Source organism: Belonocnema kinseyi, chromosome 4 (genome assembly GCF_010883055.1).
Source record: "Belonocnema kinseyi isolate 2016_QV_RU_SX_M_011 chromosome 4, B_treatae_v1, whole genome shotgun sequence".
In the NCBI taxonomy this organism is placed as follows: Eukaryota; Metazoa; Arthropoda; class Insecta; order Hymenoptera; family Cynipidae; genus Belonocnema; species Belonocnema kinseyi.
Window position 1 is genome coordinate 115,055,124 of NC_046660.1, and position 20,680 is coordinate 115,075,803.

General features: G+C 33.9%; 1 protein-coding gene across 1 annotated transcript; it reads right to left on the reverse strand.

Annotated features, from left to right (window-relative positions):
- Window positions 1–4,409: 4,409 nt before the first annotated feature.
- LOC117170646 (ankyrin repeat domain-containing protein 27-like) lies at window positions 4,410–19,697 on the reverse strand. Its single transcript, XM_033357556.1, has 4 exons — window positions 19,193–19,697; window positions 11,750–11,894; window positions 6,902–8,549; window positions 4,410–6,446 (listed from the first exon to the last, which is right to left on the reverse strand). The coding sequence occupies exons 1-4, from the start codon at window positions 19,518–19,520 to the stop codon at window positions 5,754–5,756; spliced, it is 2,814 nt and encodes a 937-aa protein (XP_033213447.1). The 5' UTR covers window positions 19,521–19,697; the 3' UTR covers window positions 4,410–5,753.
- Window positions 19,698–20,680: the final 983 nt, after the last annotated feature.

Consider the following 20,680-nt stretch of genomic DNA (forward strand, 5'->3'; position numbering starts at 1 on the left):
TGTAGTTAAAAAAAATTTTATATCGGAAATTGCTTCTACTGGAAGCCGGTGTCATTTTTAGATGGCAGTTGCTTCCAGTGGGACAGCGGTGGTTGTTTAACCTTTTTTTAAATTTGATATGTATGAAATTGCTGAAATCTCGCAACGATTCAACGACTTATTTTAGCGAAACTGTTTGTGATACATTGAATGTAAGTTAAAGCCTTATAAATTATAAGCGACTATTTATATCGTGTGTGCAATGTGTATGGTATGTGTGTACATATAAAATATCTTTCTTGAACGATTTGAATCAAGGGATTTAGCATAGACAACCGAGTTCTGTTTTCTTACCTTAGCTTTTCTACTTGTCATTGTGTTAGTAATCATATGTCTATATACTTCTGCACAATTTTTCATTGGGGAGTGGTAAATAAAAGTGTACATTTTCAATTATTTTTGTTAAGAATAGGCTAGTTTTTAACGAATTTTAAGTTACCATGAAATTTACAACTAGAAGAAATAAATATGTTACAATAGAGTGGAGTAAAAATACTGAAATGAGTCGATCTGTTAAGGGCATGTGATACTTCGTCGTGTGGTCAATCGTGTACAGTTCCGAAGGCTTTTTCTACAAAAATGAAAATTTTTTAAAACTGGATTCGGAGATGCTATAAAATATCATAACGGACGTCCCCGGACTTTTTTTCAGGGATAATAACAAAAAAATGTTATTGTGCTAATTACCAAATGTTATGCATGTGTATTATTTTGTGGTTTGGTGATTTTTAGCTCTGTCATTCCGATAATGTAGGTCTCTATCGTACCGATTCTGTCGGTAAGCACTCTAGAATAATTATGGTGTAATAAACTATCTTGCCAGCCTAGCTGGTAATGTAGATAGATAAATTTTAAAATTTTCGGCGTAGAGGGCGTAAGAAACAGCATGAAACTTTGAAATTAATGTTCAATTTTTCGCCACTGGGAAATTATTTATGAAATAAACTTTTTTGATTGCCTGCAAACAAGGTTAGTTCCGGGAGATTAGTTACTATGTTTATTTGCATGTCCAAAGTTTTCGGCCAAAAATATTGTGTAGTTTGAAAGTAACGCACAGGAGAATTGTAACATACATAACCTTCAAATATACACACGTTGTTAGCAATATCAAAAAATTTTTTGAAAAAAAAACACAAATAAAGTGTGCGAGAACGTCCGTTAGCATGTTCGCTATCATTTCCCAAATTTTTAAGACAAAATATTGATTATTCTAGAAAAAAAGCCGTCGGAACCTAAAACTGGTAAAATCGATACTAATTCCTAAGCGCTATGCAAATTAATCAGATTTTGCTAAATTAAAACTTTTTCGAATTAAACCAAAAAAAAGTGTGTGGGGACGTCCGTTAGCATGGTCGCTATCATGTCCCAAATTTTTAAGACAAAATATTGATTATTAAAGAAAAAAAGCCGTCGGAACCTAAAACTGGTAAAATCGACAATTTTCTAAGTATCACATGCCCATAAGCCGAACAAAACAAAATTGTGGTTTCGCATTTGCAATAGGTAAAAATAAAAATTTGAAATCAGTTAATGCATTCTGCTTTTTTAAATTTTCAAATTCCAATAATTGTATCTATCGGCTAAAAAATTATGAAAATTTGATTGTATGTACAGTCCTTAGTAATGAATAGATCACTATTTTATACATATAATGTCTCATACTTGAATATAACTTGTAATCATTACGATTTATGAAACTTCTATGTAAAGACGATACGTAATTACATTAAGGCATTATCAAGGTAAATTCATACGAAGAATACATACAAGCCAGTTGAAAAAGAGCTCAAACAGAAAGAGGATGATAGTGTCTAACCTCCATTCTTTCATATTTTGGGGGCTCTCCTTAAAAAACGAAATTACAAAAAACTCTAAAATTTTCACAGAATTTTTGTGTTGTGTGCTTCTATGTGCTCCGAGTTTTAAAAAAATCGCAAGAAAAGTTTAGCCACATAGGTAAATTATGTGGCGTTTTTTTATTGACGGTGCTCACGTACATAAGGCGCTAATTTTAATTTCCATTATCTCAACTCGAGAATAGTCAACCTCGTTTTAATTGGACATACCCTCAGTAACTCTTTTAACAACTAAATTCCTCATTAGGAACAATTCTTAAGAAAGTTACTTCATTCGGATGATACTTTAAGGCGCATAATTTATTTTCGTTGCATATTTTCGAATTTTGTAGTCCCACTTTTTTTTTTAATTGAAAAAAAGAGAAAAATCCTAATATATGCTGATTTATTACGTCCATGCCCGAAACCGTTCTTCATTCCTGGTTCCAGTGTGTATATGTCGTTCCGTAAGAAAGAAGAAAACTGCTCACATTGTTGGTATCAAATTATACATATGAGAATATAGTTGGGTGAATTCCCAAAAATTGATTTAATTGCGCATTTAACCAAATTTACGTTTAAAAGTGGTAAATTTGGCCTTTTTAAATAATTAGTATGCTTTAAAACAGACCTCTCCAGTAGGGTGCTTCTTATTTTAAACCTTTAAAATGTTGCGCTCCATGTCGATGATTTCATGAGGCTACTTGAGAAAATAAATGCCCACCAAGTATGATTTCAATCGGATAATATTTAGATGCGCCCACAGCGAATTGAAATTTCTAACGAGAAAAATTAGACAAACCTTGAAAATTGTAATCATATGTAATCATAATAAAACGCACGCTTAAAAATTACCATGCGAAATGTTCACGAAGGAATAAAAAGGAGACCGATCACCGTACATGCAATTTGGCAGCAACAACTGCACCGTAAGTTCCAAGCGTGGTAGTAATCACTTTTCACTTATGTGAGTGCGAAAGCACCACGTGTACTCTTCTCCTGCACAGCAAAGTGCGAGAGACAGATTTTGAAAATAAAGTATGTTTATCAGGGTATGCGACTTTGTTTTCTTGTTCTACCGACAAAAGCTGTTCAAGCTGTCAAGTAAAATGAGTGTGTAAAATGTGTAATATTGCATTCCCTGCCGATTGAACGGCACTGCCTAATGCCGTTTCAGTGCTGCTCGTTTAAAGCTACTCAGATTCTAGTTTGAAATACCTGCAGAAGTTCCCTTTATGCCTGCGACTAGGGACCAAGTTATTGAACTGAAAAGGAGAAAAAATTAAAATTAGTAAAATTTTGAAGTCATAATTTTTTACAAGTTTAACATTGGAATTAATATAATCATTTACGAGATAGATTATATTAATTCCAATGTGGCGGCCGAGTCCCGTTCCCCATTGCCATTTCATCAGCAGAGTTATGAAATTGATAAGTATAGAATTGAATGAAATTGGATGAACATGAAATCTCGAATTGCAATCTATACTAACCACTTTCATAACGAACTTCTTTGATTATCGCAATCTTATGAAACTCACTTGAGTTCTGTGTTCACTTAACCAAAACTATTAATTATTATAGTTTAAACCTTTTACAGGCTCATTTTACTTGAAAATTCGAAAAACTTTCCGGTGGCAAAAGAAAGCAAACTCGCATAACCTGATAAACAACTTTATTTTTAAAAGCTGTCTCACTCGCACTTTTCTGTGCGTGAGAAGAGGACATGTGGCGCTTGCGCACTCTAGGTGAAGAGTGATTACTACTCATAGGCCAGGAATTTAATGCGACGTTGCTCCTGTCAGATTCGAAAAAAAAATCCATGGCAGTTCAACCTCCTTATTATTCCTTCGTCGCAAAATTGATAATTTAAAAAAAAATTAATAAAAATTGATGACGTCTCATTTTTGCATAAATAAACTTTTCCAAATGTCCGAAAATGTAGATTATTTCCAAATTATCAACTGTGATTAAAACGCCACATCTCTTCCATGAGTAAAAATCTAAACATTTCTACTTCCTGGAGAGGCCTGCATTTTAAAGTGAAGAAATTTCTTTTTCGTCAACCAAAGCAATGACAGTTTCTTCTTTTTAAACAAAAGCAATTTCAAGCTCGATATATACAACTTCAAAAAACAGATTTTTTGCACATTTTCCAAAAATTTTAATTGAATAAATTAATTTTATTTCTAATTTGTTATAGTTGTTTATTACACAAGACTGTACTTACAATAAATTCCCATTAAAGTTTTGGCTTACAGTTTTTTAGAATTAATAAAATTGTTATTTTTCAAATTATAAAATTAACTGATTTCGAAACGTTTTTTCTATACTTAGCGATGCTTAGCAACTTTTTTTTTGCTCGGCTCAAATGATTCAATTCTTTTCAGCATTTTCAGCCTTTTCAAATGTACAATATTTGGATAAATTTATGGATAATTGTTTTAATTGTATGCCACTCATGTTTAAATCGCTTTCCTCCGACACACTCTGTAAAAATTTATCTGGAAAATCAAATGACAAGATTATGATTAATTTTATCTGTATTTTGTTCTGTATTCTATATTCAGATTTACGTTTGTACAACTACACAAGTTCTACGAATGTGTTTAAAATCTTTTCCGTGTGATAAACCTTAAGATACTTTATACTACAAATCATAGTTTTGTATTAAAATAATTTAATTAAATATATTACTATTGGAATCCTTTCAGAGAGATCTTCGACAATTAACAATAGAATATTAAAGTCAGTCACCTTTTCAATATTTAATATGAGATATTCAATTTTATAAGAAATAAAAACGACGATAGCCAAAAATGTCTATATTTGTATCATATAATTTACCGGTAAAAATTGTGTATCTACTTACGAAAATCGGAATTAAAAACAGGCTTGTCTTAGAAACTGACTAATTCAGCAAAAAATTAAGTTTGAAATTTCGTTAAAAACTCGTTATAAATCTTATTGAGATTCGCGTTAATTTAGACGTACTGAAAGTATTTCCCATGAATAGAAATTGATATACTATGTGAGAAAGATCGATCTATTATCCGTTTTTGGCCAATTTTTGATTCTCAACTTAAGCTACACTTCGCTGAATTAACGCCTGGAATTAACCTCAGAAATTTCCTTCTTAAATTGAGACCAAAAACATCATAAAATATTTACTTGTTCGCGAACAGTAACAGAAAATATGGAAGCGTTTCCAAGACGAAAAGCTGTGCGTCGAGCGGCATTCGAGCTGTTAACGCATGTGAAATGAGACAAAAAACTGCGGTTACCACTAAACTGACCGCTTTTCGTCTTGAAAATGCTTCTGCATCTTTTCTGATAATTTCGAGAATCATTAAATATTTAATTATGTTCTTGATCTCCTGCAGCATTCAGAAGGTGGAAGTTGGTAATCGAAAATTGGCCGAAAACGCGAAAATAGGTCGATCTTTCTCACACCCTATCTCGACCTCTATTTATCAAAAATACTTTAAGTAAGGCTAATTAATAATTAAATATAATTTATAAAAAATATTTTTGAATGAAATTTAATAAATTTTATTCTGACTTAATTTTGTGCAGAGTTAGTCAATTTCTAATTCAAGCCTGTTTTTAACCCGATTTTCGTAAGTTCACGCACAATTTTGACCGCTAGTGTTTATGTATTATACTGTATTACAAATTGTTCAATTCGAAGAGCAAGGCAATTGTGCTGAATACAATACTCTATTTTCTCATAATCAGAGAATTCTCAAATTTACATAATTTTCTTATCGGAATAATATTTAATGTTAGAGAAATATTTACATTTTTAAATTATAGAAAGAAACTCTCGTTTCTCAATTTTTTGATAATAATTTATAAAATTTCCTTTTCGTTTTTTCTTTATTCTTCCTTTATCCCACCCTGACTAGAAGTTTCGCTTTCATTTCCTTTAAGAACTTTAAGAATATTGGAGGAGGCAAGAGGAATAAATAAATCTTCATCGTTATAGATTCTAATTTCGGCTTCTTCCAAAGGAGTCACAGCTTCATAATTTTGACTTTTGGTATTGGCCCCATGCCTCACTAACAGTTCTGCAATTCTGGTGTTACCTATTCTGGCCATTAAATGCAAAGGAGTGTCTCCAGAATGGTCCATAGCATCTACATTACAATTTCCGCAATTCAAGAGTAACTTCACTACCTTTAGTCTGTCTTTAAGGCAGGCTATGTGTAATGGTGTCTGCCCTTGATTCAGAGTTGCAAGATTAACATTAGCTCCTGCATCTAACAATAATTGTACGACTTCTACATGTCCATTGACACAGGCAATATGTAATGCCGTTTCACCTTTCTTATTAGAAGAATTTATTCCCAAGAGAGGCTTCCTTTGTTCCTTGTCTATTACTTCTTCGACTGAAGCACATTTTTCGCAGGTACAGAGTGGGTGACAAAAATTTGATTCATCCTCTGGGATTTTTTTTTTCAACGGTCCATCCAGTCCCAGATAATAAGAAACTAAGCAAATATCTCCTTCTGCTACTGCAGAGATTAATTTATCTATTTTGTGGAACTCTTCATTCAGTGGTTCGGCATCCTTATAAAATAAAATAAAAAAGTTCTATTTTAAATCGGATTCGAATTTTTTAACTGTATTACATTTAAAAGCTTTAATTGGAAACTGTTAAATGGCAGGTACTCTGAAATTTTAGGCATGAAACTGTAAAATTGCAGGTACTCTGAAATTTTAGGCATGAAAAATTAGTTCATTTTCCAATGGAATGATGTAGCAAGCTTAATTTTGAATGATTTCAAATTTAAACTAAATATTGTTAAAATACTTCATATTATAAAAAATAAATTATAAAATAAGATGATCTGCAAGAATTTAATTTGTTAAATTTTAGTCCATTTTAGCTTCAAAATTTTCTATTATGAATGGTAGCAATTTAAAATAATGTCATTATCTGAATTTGTGATTTATAATTATATTCAATCGGTGTACCAATTTTTTGTTTAGGGAAAAAATAAAATAAAATAGCATTTGCATACCAGAAACTTAACCTTCTTCTTTACATTCGTCTTCTTTTTCTCTGAAGATGACGCCCTAGATTCTCCGGATTCCTTTGCCTCTCTTCTCACCTTATTAACCAAAGGCATATCCCGATCACCATTCTTTTCCAAAAGCCTTGAAACATGTGTACTATGAGCCACTCCTAGCGATGTCAATCCTCTCCTATTGGTAACCTTAGGATTAGCTCCGTGCTCCAGAAGAATCTCAACAATTCCCGCATATCCCCACTTTGATGCATGGTGCAAAGCTGTATCTCCAGTAAAATTAGAAGCATTAACATTAATTATCTGCCTCATATGCTCAGCAAAATAAAGCAGAGCTTTCAAGCACCCATCATGACCGTGATCAGCAGCAAGATGCAAGGGGGTATTTCCTCTCGTGTCTGCCACATTCAAATCTGCCGCTGCATGTAACAATAATAACAACGTATTTTGATGTCCTCTTGCTGAAGCACAATGCAGAGGCGTGACTCCATCAGCATCAGCATCATTAACATTCGCACCATGCTCAAGAAGAAAATCAACAACCGTGACTTGTCCGTGAAGACTCGCTACATGAAGGGCTGTTAATCCTCTATCGTCCCTGGAATTTAACGTCGGCCAATTCGAATTCAGAGTCTTCGCTAAGTTTCTTTTGCAGGATTCGCATGTACAGAGTGGATGGCAAAGTTTACTCTTGTCCTCGGACTTTTCCTCTTTCTTCGACAATATTCTCTCCACCTCTGCCAGATCGCCCTTCTCTATACGTTTGAAGAGATACATTAACGAAACTTGCTCTTCCTTCAAAATCCCATTAACTGCCAAGCTTAGAACATCTTCTTCATCTAAATTATCCGCCTCGGGCTGTGCAGATCCGGTTAAGACTCCGGATCTAACATGTTCGACAGCTGCTTCCAAGGAGGTAATTAGGAATCCAGCCTCGTCTGCTTCGTAGACAGAATTCGCGGAGAATCGAAAGTGCTTCATGAAAGTGAGTTGCGCTATCCAATTTGGTAATCCGGATTTGATGACTAAAAATATCAAAACGGGAAGAAGATCGTCGGAGGAAACTGAGGTTTCGCCTTGAGAAATGAACCTAATGGCTCTCTTAAGACAACCAATCTTTCCCAGTACTGTATTGAATATTTCAAGACGAGAAAGTTCTAACTTTCCTCTTAGGACACCATCGCAGAGGTCTGAACGTACTCCGAGGTCTCTCAGTTGTAGTTGGTGCAGATTTTTTATGGTTTTGTTTAAACTTGCATCTTCGAAGGCAGTGCATGTTGAAACTGATTGAGGAAGGATGTTACGAAGACTATGGAGGATGTACGTTTCAACAGCGACTTTAATTGTTTGAAGGAAATAGCGGCTGCTGATAGTTCTTTCACGGAGTCTTGTGTCTTTCAGTAAAGCCCTTAAGCTCTTTGCATAAAGAGCACCTACTGCATCTCTTTGAAACTGTAGTTGTTCATTTTCGAGATGATCTTGAGCCCGCTGAAACTCCTCGATTTCAGCATCTAGGTCTTTCAGAACGTTTTTGTCTAGAACTTCCGTCCATAGTAAATCCTTAGATTCTCGGAGATTTGTTACGGCTGGTACATGATCTCGAGATGTACCAGCACCTTGTTCCACGGGATGCTCGATGCACCTTAAAAAGAAAAAAAGTGATTTTATTTATTGGTCATAGAATTTTCCTGGTTTTTGGTAGAAAATCATATGAAATTATGTAAATTTGAATAAGTTCAATCTGAAATTCTTAAAAACTTCATATGCTCCAATCAGGCCCTCCAAACTGCAATGCAATTGATCGTGATAAGGTTTAGAAGTTCTGCACTACTAGAGGTGTTACAATACAACACACTCTCAAAAAATCCTCTGTCGCTGATGTGTCGCACAGAATATCATTAAAACTGTCAAGAAGGTTATAAACCACAAAAAAATAAATAAATATTTATTTTCTGGTGGCATGAGGAGTAGAATTTTTTTCTTCTAAAATTCGCAAAATAAATTCCGTGGAAAATAAATATTAATTTAGCGAAATATCACGGAAAACGGAAGGAGGGCGCGGTCAAAATTGATAATGATTGGGAATTTTGTATTGATTTTGGAATTACATTCCTGTTTACAATGCAGCTGTTTCCACTTTCGTTCTCGGACCTTTCAGGTTTAAAAACTGCCTGGTCTACGGAATTATCGGGGTTTTAAGATTACTGGAGAAATCGGCAGGGTTAAATATTACTTTGCAATTTATGTAAAATTCATCCCAAGGTGACGATAACGTCAAAGTCAAGTTTGATATCGCCCCTCCCCCGATTATTCCGTGATATTGCGCTAAATTAGTATTTACTTTCCACATCATTTTTTGCAGCTTTTACTAAATAAACTTTCTGTACTCTTTACCATTAAGAAATAAATATTAATTGTTTTTCGTATCTTATAACCTTTTTGATAGCTTAAAAAAGTAATGCGCTTGCATGCGACACATCACTGACACAGCATTTTTGTGTGTGTCATATTGTAGACCCCTCAGTAATGGCTGTCAGTAATTGTAAAAAATAATAATTGGAACTTAATCAATTGCAAATTAATGAATTTTCATTTACTACAAGTTCAAAGTTTAAACTGGTTGAAAGGTTCGAAATTTAATAATTTCTGATTGAAACAGACTAAAGCTCGTAAATTTAAACATTCATGACAATGTATAATTTAACAGATTAAAATTAATAATTTTTAATAGACGATTTTTCAAAATCAATCATTTAAAACTCAACGATTGAGTCTAGAAAGCTTCAAACGTGAATAATTCTAAATACAATAGTAAATGTGTACGTCGGAATAAAAAGGATACAGGTTCTCGGTACGGAGTTCCGGAAAGGAAGCTGCTCCGCGTAAATTTTCAACATTTAAGGCCCAAAACGAACCATATAGTTGAAAAAATAAGTCATCGAGGCAGTTTTGAAGTTAGGCCTTTGAAAATCCGTCTTTCGAGAAAAACGAATCTGAAGTTCACGAGTGCCTTAAGCGCATGTGTTATATATATTTTTTTAACATAAAATTTACTTACGTCCCACAGTGGGGTATTTTGGATTTGTTCGTGCAAAAAATCGACGACTCGTCAATTTTCAACCGAATTGAATTTTCGTTTTTTTAAAATACTCGTGAATAAATTTACTGTCGGATAGATTCCTCACAATTACGGTTTGAATCGTCAGTACGCCAAAAAATGTCGACCAACGTCGGCAGTCGTCGGACGATTTTTAGACTATTCAGATGTCAGTAATATTTGGTAATTCGTACAAACAATGCTTCATGCTCATTGCTACCTATGTTTTCAACCAATAAGAGCAAAATTTTCTATTCTCATTCTATTTTTGCAATAAAAGTTTTAAATAATAGTTAATAAACGTTCATAACGTTAATACGTTCATTTTAAAATTATTTGACCGAGGAACGTTTATTCTGAAGAAATCAACAAAGGAGTATTTTATAGAATTTTAAATCTTTTTTTTTTTGCAGTTTTTATTAAAATAAACGTCTCTCGGTTGAATAATTTGAAAATCAAACTATTATCGTTATGAACGTTTATTAACTATTATTTAAAACTTTTATTGCAAAAATAGAATGATAATAGAAAGGTTTGCACTTGTAATGGTTGAAAACACAAATAACAATGAGCATGAAGCATGTTATCGGATATATATAGGAGAGAATTACCAAATATTACTCACATCTGAATAGCCTAAAAATCGGCCGACGACTGCTGACGTTGGTCGACGTTTTTTTGACATACTGACGATTAAAACCGTAATAGTGACGTATCTATCCGACAGTAAATTTTTTCACGAGTATTTTAAAAAAACAAAAATTCAATTCGGTTGAAAATTGACGAGTCGTCGATTTTTTGCACGAACAAATCCAAAATACCCCACTGTGCGTCCGGTCACTTCCAAAAAATAAGTATAATGTCACCAGATAGATACAATTTCGACATTGACTCATAAAGCGCTTATAATTCCTTAAATAAATGCAGCTATCTGATCCCTTTTCATTTGGACGCACACATATTATGTAAAAAATTATACGTGCGTACGATATTTTTGATAAAGAATGTATGATTGCAGACCCAATTGAAACTGCTTGTATTAAATTTTCAATGGAGGAATTTTGAAAATTTTTAAATTCTATAAATAAAAAAATATTATTGAATTAAAAAACCAGTATTAAGAACACTTTTTTGAAAATCGGATGTAAACAATGCATGCAAAATTTTATTAATTTTGATTCATCAAAAAATTCAAATCGGATGAAAATAATTCTTGTTTGGAAATCAATTTGTCCAAGACACTTTTATTTGCCCTACTCAGCCGTGCCGCGCCACAAAAGACCTGACGCTCAAATTTTTTGCGAAAATCGATTTACCAAATTTTCAACAAAAAGTTTTTCAAAAACTCAAAATCCCACATCTCCGCCATTTTTTTTTAATTTTCGAAAAATATTTGGTGGAATTTTTTTAACCACCAAGAAATCACATATCTGGAAGTCATAAAAAATCGAAAGTTTTATTTTTTCATTTCTAAAAATTGTATACATTACTTCCCAAACATAAAAAAAGCTTAGAATAACATCTGTTCATATTCATAAGTTTCAAATTGTTTCAATTTTAAAAAGGCTTGTGTATGTAATTATGCACCAAACTTCTTTATTTATAATTTGTCCGCTGAGGGTTTACATGACCTTTGCGTTTCTTAAAATGTTACCATATACATATCTTATATTATCATATGCACCCACTTTATAATGTAATTAAAAGGATTTTAATGAATCATCGCATATTATTTAATGACTTACCATATACGATATTTATGAAAATCGGTATAAAACGTTTCCTCGAATAGCATATGCAACGAACATGGTTTGGAAATATCATATTCGAAAGTAAGAACTCTATTACACAGTTTTACTTCCTTCCCAGTTAGAGTGCGAAAATATGTTCCTGAAAAAATAGAATTTATTAAGGGAAACATTTCTTGCCGCAAATGATATGTTGGGTAAAACCTTTGTGACTACCAAAGACCCTTCACATTTCGGCTGGAGCTTGGTTGACTCGCCCGTCGAAACCGGGTTACGTTCCACAAATACAATATCGCCAACATTGTGTGTGACTTTCTTTAAACGCGTTGTGTCGCAACGCTTTTTATATTTTTGCAGAACTGACACACAGATAAGAAAAACTCAACTTGCTGCTTAATGCTCAGGCAAAGTATAAAGCGAAAAACTTTCACGACAGAATCTGTTCAGAAAAATTAAAGAATGACATTGCCCTTACTAAAGAACCCACCCAACTCTCTCATTACTTCACCATCTGTTTCAAACAGTAGATCATTAATGTCAACCTCTTCAGAGGTTGACAGAATTCAGAGGTTAACAGGTTGGCAGTCGCCAGAATGAAAGCGAAAGCTGAAGGAAACGGCTACGGATCACATCCAATCACATCAATTTCACCAAGCCAATCTCAACAAAGGTCCAATGAGTTAAAAAGGAATTTTCTGTTTTAATTAAAATATCGGAGTCACCGCCCCTGCCTTAAAAACGGCCACACATATGCGTGTTATAGCCGGGGAATTTCAAGACTTTATCAGAAGAAAGCCAAGTTTCTGTGACACAAAGAATAACAAGGTAAAATGCGGACAACATTGCAGAGGTCTTCGCTTCCTTCTTACATAAACTGTGAGCATTCCAATTAGCAAATCTTAGGGACTCAGAAAATCAGAAAACTGAGGAAATCTTAAACTCAGAAAATCTACCAAGGATTTGCCCAGGGAAAGCTAAGATCATAATAAACTCAAAATTTAATTGTGAGATACTAAAAATGAGTAAGACAAACCTAAAAACTAATTAGCTACCTAATATTTACAGATATGATAAAGCGTGCAGAAGCATACAAAACTCAACAAACCATGTATAAAACTTTACAGCAAGCCAGAAAAGAACGGCGCTAGATCGAATGACTCTTAGATCTCTGTCTAACAGATACATTAAGACAAGGGTCAGGGGGATCGAAAGGGTGAGACTTTTCAGTGGTTACTTCATTCTTACAAGGAGGCGCATAGCCTTCACCACCATGGAGAGGGCTATCCAGGAGCGATTTGATCGAATTCATGGTAGCTTAAGACGCATTAATCAGATCATCGACAATCTAATAATAATGAAATTCTGAGCCATCAAATATTTCTACTATTGTGGGAGCGGAAGAGGGGGCTCCCGGAACAAAAGGGACAGCATATCTAACCCCGACGAGACGAGCAGCCGAAAATCATGGAATGAACGGACTAATATTCGGCACGTCAAACTCCGGATTTTGTTGAGACATAGAGTTCATCCTGAGCTGAGGTCTAATAATTCCCCGCGATAGGAGTGCATCCTCAGCCTGATCAAAACCACAGTCATTCCAGTACCTGTATCTCATGATTTCAGACTCATACAGGTAGATTGGGCATGTCCTTGAGGAAGTCTATGAGCTTACTGGCCCAGTCATTGGTTTGGTGGAATTCCACACAGAGTTCACAAACCGGTCTAATACCCCTATATTGCTTAGCAACAAGCCTAAAACGCTGGTACCTAAAACATCTGAATGGAGAGGGAATAACGGGCGCGCGAGCAAAAGAAATGCCTGAGAGTCATAGGGCGAACCGTTATGATTAGTTCTGCGCCTAACCGTTAGAACAGCTTCTTTGTTAGATGGGTCAATGCGGTTATAAATATTACGCGCAGGATAAGTGGTGGATACATCTCTGATGAAGGCCTTTTTATTCTTAGAGATTCAGGGATAAATAGCCTTAACTTAATCTTGACTTCATTTGGACCATTTCCAAAATCAACATACCTCCTCGTTAATAGAATCAGCGAATGCGAGGGGAACATGCCTGGCCATACTCCTGTTAGGGTTCAAGTTTTTCCATAAGTACTATGCAGGGAGAGGGAAAAGGCTCAAAGAAAAAAAAAATTTTAGTGGAGTCCGGGTCCCTAGTCCAAGAGGAGAAACTCAAGAAGGGATATTGTCTAGCAAGGCAGAAACTGGCGGCCCAGAATTCCTCATTTAATTCCGCTGGGAGGACACAAGGAAGAAAAACAAATCCTTCGAAGGAGTATTTTTGTCAATTTTCTTTGCCCTAAGAGAACAAGATAGAGTTGTTTTCATCGCGGGAGAAATGGAAGAAAAAAGGGCGAACCTTTATTTTTACTCTTCTTAATTTCCTTAAGACCCATTACTTCCTCAGCCTGGTTAGGAAAGCGACGATTTATCTTTTTACTATTAGCTTTTTTTTAGAAGAGGAACGCTTAGACAGGGGTGGGATTGTATTTGACCAACTGGCACCACAGTTGATGCTTGTGTTAGCCCTAGACACACTATCCATCCCCGTAACAGTACGTCTCCAGGAAATGAGTCCCTCCGTGAACCTCTACCCAATTTTTAGTTCCGAAGGAACGCGGTACGTCTCTTAAACAATGCTTTATGCCCTCGCGAAACCATGGAGTTTACCTATACAGTGCTTCGAAATGCGTAAGTCCCACAACTCGATTCTTGCATCTCGGGCATTTTCAAAGTACCACCGCCTGGGAAATTTGAATTAATAAATGTTTTCTAGTTTTAAAGAATGTGAATTGGAACAATATTTATATTTATATTAGAAAGTGCTTCCAAAATATTATTCAGATATATCTGATCCCTGAGAAACTTTTTTCCACTGAAACTTCCCTGACATGTGGCTATCGTGTAATTGTTAATATAATTTTTTATAAAAATTAAGTTAAATCTTGAGCTCAATATTTATATTCCTCTCGATTGTATCTGCATTCACTATGCTGCCTAAAAAGTTTATTTGTGATTTTTCTTCAGCGATAAAAATAACATTATACAAATAGTACTTTTAAAATAACAATTTACACAGAAAGAAATAAAAAAATATAGCCCAATGTCATTCTAAAGCATTTAATATTCAGCATTTTTTTCTACAAAATTGGTTATAAAGCATATGTTGCATTGGATTATGAATAAGTACAACATTATCGTAGCTCTTTAATGGTCCGTACGATTTACGTAATACACAAGAAGTTTAATATTAATAACTTTAATAAAGTTTTTAGTTTCAAATTAACTTTCTGACTAAAAATGCAAGGATAGTTATTTTTATATTGAAAATTCTACTATTTTGGCAGAGAATTTAAATATTTGATACAAAATGAAACTGTTTAAAACTTTAAATATTCAATTAAAAATTAGTAAATTAACTTTTTCTTATGTGAAAGCATATTTTTGGGTTGAAAATTCAACTGTCTCGTAGATAATTCGTCTTTTTAGCGGAAACTTTACTTACATATTTGATTTTTAATTTTTGTTTTTTGATCAAAATTTAACTGCTTTGTTGAGAATTAAACTACTCTGTCAAAAATGCATTTCTTTGAAAATTAAACTGTTTGGTTAAAAATGTAACTTTTTTTCATTCTTTTGTTTAGTTGAATCAATTCTTTTGTAAAGTGATTCGCCTCTACTTTTAATTCGATTTTGTACCTTTACAAAAATTATTCCAGAAATTGTGTCGACTCGCCCAAAACTGTTCAAAATATAAAAACTCAATTTCTAAAATGCCAAGGATTCAGATTATTTTCTTTTGTGTTCTAACAATTATTCATTTCCATTAGTCTATTGATTTTCCAGTATCTTGATGCATAATTTCTTCAATTTAGAAACTAAAATTAGACCAAATTAATTAGTTACGGCGTAAAAAAGAATCTATGGCGCGCGTTTGTTAAACCTTGCGCTTGGCGATCGATAATGGGTTACCTCGCGCTTCGCGCTCAGATATTTATTCTTTGCATTTGGAATGCCTGAATAAGACTTCATCAAAAAGATTTTTACGTATCTCGCGTCTTTTGGCATTATATTGGAATTCTCGCTTTTCTGCATGTTACTTACGATAAATGAAACCGAAATGACGAGTCCCATTGGAAAATGGTTAAAAGACATTTTGTAAGATGTTTAAAAAACTATAATTTCTTTTTTATACTTTTTTCCGCATTTTGCTTTGTTTTGTTAAAAATTTGAATATTGTGGTGTCAAATTTCAGACAAGTCTAATACTTTCTCAATTATAAATAATGAGAATGCAAACCTTTTGTTGAGAAAATCATTATTTTCACGACAAATATTAATTTTGCGATAGAGAGACCCCCATCATGTTTTCGGAAGACCACGTCTTGACGATGGTGACCCTAAATTTTGCGAAATACGTCGCGAAGTGGAGAAAAAAGGGAATAAACTGAGTTGTAACTGTTGTTGTCATCAGCCACCACTACGATTCTCAAAGGGCAAGGCTTCTTGTGCGACATTGACTTATTGATGAGACTAATATCAATCGATAGTACGCCAAACATAATTAGACAAGTGTCCCGAATTTGTTGGTCCCTTGTAAGAACTATGAGCGTTTGTAAATCACGTTAGCGATGGTTGCCAAACGCCTACCAGTTCGCGCGCGTGTACTTCCATCAAGCACAGCCAGTTCAGTAGTAAAGAGCTTGGCTGGCGACCACTCTGCCGCGGGTTCAAATCTTTTTGTCAAATTGAATTTTTTTTTATTTCGTATTGTAAACATGCCAAATAATAATTGTTAATGCTTCCATGGCGATTAAATTTTTTTTCTCAAAAATATTACTGGGAAATAAATACGATGCAGACACTTTTCGAATCATTTATTTGTATAATCGTAACTTATTTTTTTTACATATTTGCGGTTGATAATCTTCATAAGATGATCACGTCGCTTGGTGATGCACTGTTCACTGCAGCTACGGAAGGAATAAGAATCAGCCAAAGATTAGGCAGTCTTCAATTGGGAAATTAAAACTTTTGAAATTTATTGCTAGGTAACTTGTAAAATTTATCATTTATAATCTAGTAAATTGGTTTATCTATAAAATTTGTGCATGATATTTACTTATGATATTTATTTCCGGCGGCGCTTGATGGAAGTACACGCGCGCGAACTGTAGACGTTAGGAAACTGTCGCTAACGTGATTTACAAAAGCTCATAGTTCTTACTAGGAACCAAAAAATTCGGGATAATTGTCTAATTATTTTTGACGTACTATCGATTGATGATAGTGTCATCAAAAAGTAAATGTCACATTATAAGTTTTCCCCTTTGAGAATCGTAGTCTTTACCCGTGGTCGATAAGAAAGGACGCCCCGTAACCGTACATGGCGTGAGGGTGACAAATAGCCTGGTGGCGCATTACAACAACAGTTACAAGACACACATAGGGCATGTCAGTTTATTCGCTTTTTTCTCCATTTCGCGACGTATTGGCCACGTCACGTGGACCTTCAAAAACATAATGGGGGTCGAGAATTCTTCTATGATGTAAGAATTGTCAGTAAAAAAATAAATTTTCGAACGAGCCTCACTATTCAAATTTTATATTCTGCTACCCGCTGATTCCTCTCTTTCGCAAGATTAATATTTGTTGTGAAAATAATGATTTTCTCAACAAAAGATTTGGTTTTTCAACATTTTATTGATACGAGGATCTCGAAAAACCTCAGATATTCGAAAAGTTTTCTTTCTTTCTTTCTTTCTCAAGTCCTTCGAAAAAAATATATATTGAGTCAGTACCGTACACATAAAAAAATTCGAAGTCGGATTTAAGCAACACCCTTAACAAAAATTGTTTACCCGAAAAAAAGCTACAAATTTTTTATGAATCACTCTTTGATAGGACGTGTAGTTTGGGTTTTAATCATAAAAATAACATATTTGTAATAATTTATGACATTCTTATCATTTATGACTGAGAAAGTATTAGAATTGTCCGAAATTCGACACCACAATGACTGTTGCACCCCTGTGACTTCTCACAGAAATAATTTTGGACGAACCGTGGCCTCTTTCCAGCGCCTCGTGGGGGCGAGAAGGCACCCCTGTGGCTGTTCACAGAAAAAACATTTTTTAAAGATTTTTAGTCTGGGAAACAAACTAACAAGATGGCCGATGTTGAGGAGTGAACAGCAGCATTTAGGCCATGTGACGAGAGGGTCACAAGACCAAACCTGGTTTTCAATTTTTCTGTCCCAACTTACGTCTAAACGAAATGAGGGATCACTTTGAAAGTTTAGGAAATGAAAGAGGAGGCAATAAAGTCCATATCTCTGCTTTATTCTGGAGAAAATTTTGAAGAAAAAAAATTCTAAGAAAATGCAAGTAGAAGTTTAGATCGGTACTTTTCTATCCCAACTTACGTCCACACGGAAGGAGATATCGTGTTGAAAGTTTGGCACGCTAAATAGGGGACACGAAGGAATATGTATCTGGTCCTAACTAATTAGTATCATGAAAAAAGTTTTTTTTTTTGTAGGAGAAATACCGTCCGTGCTGTGGAACACCGAAAAGAATTTTCAATGTTGTCAACGGGCTAACTATAAGGTTTATATTCAGCAAAACAACCAAAATTGGTCATAAACATTATACACAAATAATCGAACAACTAATGTTTGCACTTTTGATGCAAAAAAAAAACAAATTTACACAGGTCTGTGGGTAAAACAGATTGCATGAATACTTACAGAGAAAGTTAGAAGCCAAACTTCTGCTGTAAAGACTAAATGTGTCCGTCGATACTCATTATTTTCATAAATAAATTTTTTTCTTCCCCCAACTCTTTGCAAGGCCCCAAACGATCCTTTAATATTTATTAACATTTCACGCAAAGAATTTCCGCTTTATTCAAACTTTTATTTTTCGACATGGATGAAAAAATATTGATCTTACGACTGACTTGATCAGCTGTTATACTCATGACATGGCCTTAAACATATTTGAAAACAAAATTTTTTAATATCTTCCTCCCGCAGTCTAGGCTCTAGCCTCAAAATATGCTTTTTAAACAATACGGTAAAAAAATTGTCGGTACCGGTAATTTTTTTTTACCGGTACCGACTTCGTAACACAACCTTTGAAAAATCCTACAAAATGTCTTTAAACAATTTTTAAATGGGTCTCAAAACATTTTTTTTTAATAATAGGTGTTTAGGTATTTTATATGTTTTAATCTCAAGAAATAAAAATCCGGATACATACAGCTCATTTGTTATTGATGAATAAATACATAAAATCTTGTTACCATGAACAATAACAGATTAGATTATCAATTGACGCTGATGAAATATATATTATAATAAATAATTAACAAAAAAAGTAAAGAACTGGGATTCGATATGTATGTATATATTGTCTTTACCTGATTTTTCATCGCGAGGCACTAGGATATGACTCAGGAAGTCATCTTCTAGAAGAGAACCCCTGGAAAAGCTCCCACATCGAGGAACACAGATAATCCAACCTTCGTTTATGGCTTTTTCGAAGGTCGCTCGATGCTCAGTCTTCATTTCTTGTAAGAATGGATTTTGAGACAAATCTTCGTCATAATTTGCCTCCATGGCTCTGTCAATCCATGAATTGCTTTTGATGAATTCCAAACGAGAACTAAAGACTCGCGACCTACGGTAATAATACAAATTCGTCGCACCAAAAAGGCACGAAAATATGGCTTTCACATCACGACACATGAAAAAACTCTTAAGAACGTAGTCCTGTTGTAATCACATGGTACAGTGTGGCCACTCATTATTTTTTCTTATCAATTAGCCCCACAATTATACATAACAATCTTCTTTCTTGCATAATATGCATACGAAGTTACAAAGCTAAAGCCATACAAAACATAACCTCAAAATTTTTGTTTCATATAACTAGCAATAGGGCTGTGAGCAATGAAACGTTTCATTGTAACATTGAAACTTTCACTTGAAATTTTCAAATGTTTCACAGTCAAAGTTTCATTGTTTCATGAAACATTGGGGGGAAAGGAGAGAATTTCCATATGCGCATGCGCGGATATCAGATCAGGCTAGGTACTTGTTACTCGTATCGTATGCCACTTCGCCGCATGTTTAATTTTTTCAAAATTTTATTTAGTGTTTCTCAATGTTTCTTAGTGTTTCCGCAGTAAAATTGTGATATTGGTGAAAATATTAAAAATTGTTGCTCTGAATACTTCAAAATGTATTAGTCTATTAAATATAACCAATTTTTCTATATTAACTTAATATAGAAAAATTGGGGTTTTAAAATTCTTAATCATGTAACTGTATTTGCTATAAAACTCAATTTTGTTAATAAATTTTTAGTATTTAATTTAAGGGGAAATTAGCAAAACGTATTGTATAAGTCAATTAATTATTTAATCGACGAATACTTGAGAAAATGGAATTGATTTTCACTTCTTATTATATGCGGTTTGAATTTTCCCGCCACCATCTTTGAAACATTGCAATGTTTCACAAGACCTTGAAAGGTTCAAGAAACTTTTCATTGAACTAAAGTTTCATGAAATTTTACAACCCTAACTAGCAATGTGCCGTTGAAAGTTTCATTTTGAAACTTTCACTTTAAAAGTTTCAAAATACGAAATTTATGATCAATGAAATTTAAACGAAACTTATGAAATTTATAGAAATTCAACTTCCAGAGTTATGTTGGCACTTCAGTCAATATTGTTAGGGTTGCTAACGGATATGAATTTTTTTTATTGTTCGGTTACATACATAATTATATATGTGCATAAATATATTGATATTTTACACATTTAAGTTAAAAAATCGACCTAAGACATTGCAGACAAGTCGAAGCCATGATCTCAAAAAATTGAATTATTTATTTTGTAGAA

Excerpts from the sequence above, each read along its gene's own strand:
- LOC117170646 (XM_033357556.1), bottom strand. The coding sequence starts at position 19,520 with ATGTGTCGTGATGTGAAAGCCATATTTTCGTGCCTTTTTGGTGCGACG. Across the intron at positions 8,550-11,749 it reads TTTCATAAATATCGTATATG|GTGCATCGAGCATCCCGTGG; the intron begins GTAAGTCATTAA and ends TTTCTTTTTAAG. Across the intron at positions 6,447-6,901 it reads AGAAGAAGGTTAAGTTTCTG|GATGCCGAACCACTGAATGA; the intron begins GTATGCAAATGC and ends TTATTTTATAAG.